The sequence below is a fragment of the Hyperolius riggenbachi genome, chromosome 8 (assembly GCF_040937935.1).
Source record: "Hyperolius riggenbachi isolate aHypRig1 chromosome 8, aHypRig1.pri, whole genome shotgun sequence".
Taxonomy (NCBI): Eukaryota; Metazoa; Chordata; class Amphibia; order Anura; family Hyperoliidae; genus Hyperolius; species Hyperolius riggenbachi.
The window spans coordinates 89056896-89060950 of record NC_090653.1 but is presented as its reverse complement, the minus strand read 5'-3'; the positions used below and the strand labels follow the sequence as shown (position 1 = coordinate 89060950).

Here is a 4055-nt window from a genome sequence, read left to right as displayed (position 1 = left end):
GGTGCGCTCCTGGGTGCTGCGAAGCATCGCGACCCCAATACTTCACTAGAACGGCCGCTACTATGTTAAAGAGACACTGAAGCAAAAAAAAAATTATGATATAATGAATTGGTTGTGTAGTACAGCTAAGAAATAAAGCATTAGGAGCAGAGACATAAGTCTAATATTTGTTTCCAGTACAGGAAGAGTTAAGAAACTCCAGTTATCTATGCAAATAGCCATTGAGCTCTGCAACTTTGAAAGTCGTGGAGAGCTCTGACTTCTGATTAGGTTATCTCCACTGTATTGTGTTTTTCTTTTGCAGAGATCAGTTCAGGACAGGTCAAAAGTTCACTGCCAGTTCTGCAAAAACTTTTAGAATGCTGAGTAGTTCTAAACAAGTAGTCCCCGACTTACGAACGACCCATCGATACGAACGACATAGATTCTGTGTTGCCATGGGAACAAGCCAAAAAACATTTTTTTTCAAATTGGACTTATTGTTTTTGAGAAAAACGATTTAAAAAAAATCAAAGAAAAAATGCCTTTTAAACTTGTATAAGCAGATACAGAGGGCAGAGGTGACACAGAGGTGACACTGGAGGCACAGGGGGGCACAGAGGAGGTACAGGGGACAAAGATGGCACAGTGTTCCGACTTAAGAACGTACCTACAGTCCCTATCTCGTTTGTTAACCGGGGACTACCTGTACTGTATTTCAACATTCAAAGCACAGTCTTAACTTAATGTAACAGAGGATTATTACTGTATAAAGAAGTAAGAAGTCTTATGCATCCTGCATGGTCACGATAAGCTAGCTGAACTAATATTTGTATTCCTAATCTTCAAAAGTGAAATGAAAGGTACAGAACAATTAAAGGGGTGATGTGCTTTCAGATAAATATGATTAAAAAATAGGCCCATTACATTTAACTATATAATGGACCTATTACTATGTGTATTTAGGTCAGGGGTCCCCAAACATTTTGGGTCAAGGGCTGGGTCCACATACTTCAGACTACTGGGGGGCCGGAGTATACATAAAATGATGTAGAAGTCTTTGCGGACCAGTCAGTGAAGCATACCCAGGTGACAACCTGCAGTCCATTTGGACAGCAGTGTCACCTGATGTGGAATTTGATGAGGAACCAGCGAATTACTTCTTTCTGGCTTCCATGTGGATGGGTGGTGCCAGCACTGCTATTCTATATGCGTACCAATAATTAAAGATGTAGCTGACCGCATCTATAAGTAATACATTTTGTGTGTGGGGGGCCAGTAAAAAAGCCTCAGGGGGCCACATTCGGCCCGTGGGCCTTAGTTTGAGGACCACTGATTTAGGTGAAGTGAAAGTCACAAAAGTTATAAGGTTTTGTTTTTTTAACCACTTCACCCCCCCCCCCCCCCCCCCAGGGTTTTTACCCTAACGCAGTGTTCCCTAACCCTGTCCTCAAGGCCCAACAACAGTGCACGTTTTGTGGAAATCCACAGAGGTAGCTAATCAGCTTTGCTAATACACTAATTATCTCACCTGTGAATATTTGTGGTTTCCTGCAAAACATGTACTGTTGGTGGGCCTTGAGGACAGGGTTGGGGAATTCTGCCCTAACGGACAAGAGCAATTTTCACCTGTCAGCATTCCTCCCTTTTATTCGCCAATAACCTTTTTACTACTTCTCACAAAAAAATGATCCATACCTTGTTTTTTTCACCACCAATTAGGCTTTCTTTGAGTAGTATGTTTTGCTAAGAATTATTTTATTCTTAATGTATTTTAATGGGAATAATATGAAACAAATCATTATTTCTCAGTTTTTAGCCATTATAGTTTTCAAATAATATATGCTACCATAATTAAAACCCATAAATTTTATTTGCCCTTTTGTCCCAGTTATTACCCTATTTAAATTATGTCCCTATCACAATGTTTGGCGACAATATTTTTGGGGGAAATATAGGTGTAATTTTCCAGTTTGTTAGGTTTTTTTGTGTCCGGTCCATAATTACAAGCATTTACATAGTAAAATAACAGTAATATACCCTCATTACATACATATTTTTAAAAAAGAGTCCCTAAGGCAACTATTTGTATATTTTTTAACTTTTGTTTTTTGTTGCTGTATTTTTTTACAAGCGTTTGGGGTGGCGGGAGGAGGGCTTTGGAAGTGGAAGGGATTAATTATTTTAATTTTTCATTAAAAATGTATGGTGTGTGTGTGTATTTTTACTTTATCGAAACTAGATGGCGCTGCAAACACCATCTTAGTTTACAAGAAGTGCTAACTTTTTTACATTTAACTATGCATTTATTACTTCCTGTATTATGAATGTACATGGCCCCTGATCAGGGTCATGTTCATTCATTACAGGCATTGCAATTGGTTAGGGGAAGGCTTGTTCCCCAATCCCTGGTCTCCGTGTTCCGACGAGTACGATCGGCGGGTGGGCGTGCATGGTGGTGGCTGGGCGAGCAACGCATAAAAACGTCCTGGAGCTGTTAAGAGGCTCCAACATGACATTTTAACGTGATGGCTTGCCGCTACGCGGTTAAACTTAGTTTGAAGATTAACATGTTTTAGTTTTTGCGCTTTTTTTTTTTTTTTTTTTTTAAGCTGACACTGAACTGCTTTTATCATCAACAGAAAACTCAGGTTGTCATGAATACTAAACTCATATTTATTTCATTAAAAACAGTGTAAATAGTTGTCACAGACGAGACTTTATTAAAATGCAAAACTTGTCTTGTAGAAATGGTGTAATCTTGTTTTGTGGAAATATCTTCTACCAATAAGGTTATGTCACAATTAGGAATTCATGTCAAGGTCACAATTAGGACTTCAAGATTTTTTTTTTAACACTTCTCAGGCTGGGCAGATCAATGAATCTCACAGATCAAACAGTGCTAACCTTTTTTGTTATTAAAGGGATTTCTGATGCTCCAAGCCTTCAGCTGCCAATTTTCCTGTTGGTTCTTTTCATTTATGTTATTACTGTTTGTGGAAATGGAACAATTCTTTTTATAGTGTCCCAACAACCTCAGCTCCACACGCCTATGTACTTCTTGTTATGCAACTTGTCCGTTCTAGACATATCCTACAGCACAGTTACCTTACACAAAATCCTTGTTAGCTTTGTATCAGGAGATAAAACTGTTTCTGTAAATGCTTGTAGAGCTCAAATGTTCATATTCACATCTCTAGTGTGCAATGAGCTCTTGATACTCACAGCCATGAGCTATGATCGATATGTTGCCATCTGTAACCCCTTGCATTACTCAACCATCATGAGTCGTAGTGTTTGCGGTATTTTGTCCAGTGTCTGCTGGATGCTGGGTTTCTTAGAATCTATGCCTCATATTATTTTAATATCAAGGTTTACTTGTTATAAATCAAAAGTAATAGACCACTTTTTCTGTGATATTGTCCCTCTTTTGAATCTTTCTTGCAATGACACGTCACTCTCGAAATTTTTGATGTTCATCTGCGGACTTTTTCTGGCCACATTTCCCTTTTTTCTTACCTTCATCCCTTATGTCTTCATCATCCGCAACATAATGAGGATTCCCTTAAAGACGGGGAAATATAAAGCGTTCTACACATGTTCCTCACACCTCACTGTGGTGGTGCTTCTTTACGTAACACTTGTCTGTCAATATCTAAGACCTGCTTCAGTGGAAACTTTGGAGTCCAACAAGCTTTTCTCACTATTTAATACAGCTGCTGTCCCGTTGTTAAACCCACTCATCTACAGCTTAAAAAATCAAGATGTCAAATCTGCACTCAAGCGTAGCTGGCATCAGTTAACCAAGAAGCTGTAATACAGTATTAGACTCAAAGAGGAACTTTAGCGAAAAAGGGAAAAAAATAAATTAGTACACTCCAAAGTGAGAAGTTAAAAAATAGAAGAGAGATCAAGAAATAATTGATATTTACCATGTAATTTGTTCATATTGTTTGATCCACAATCAGCCTGCAGGTCATCATCTTTAATACTGGCAGACATGAAAAAAAAACAGACAGCACCAACTGCCATTATATATGCTTTTAAATAAGAATATATATAACTCCCCCCCCCCC

The 4055-nt window shown here is 38.4% G+C and overlaps 1 protein-coding gene across 1 annotated transcript; it reads left to right on the top strand.

The window, feature by feature from the left end:
• Positions 1-2857: 2857 nt before the first annotated feature.
• On the top strand, positions 2858-3796 carry LOC137527368 (olfactory receptor 8D1-like). Its single transcript, XM_068247881.1, has one exon. It carries the CDS (start codon positions 2858-2860, stop codon positions 3794-3796), a length of 939 nt encoding a protein of 312 aa, XP_068103982.1.
• The last annotated feature ends 259 nt before the right edge of the window (positions 3797-4055 follow it).

Bases quoted from the DNA above. Each gene is read 5' to 3' on its own strand.
- LOC137527368 (XM_068247881.1), top strand. From the start codon at position 2,858: ATGAATCTCACAGATCAAACAGTGCTAACCTTTTTTGTTATTAAAGGG.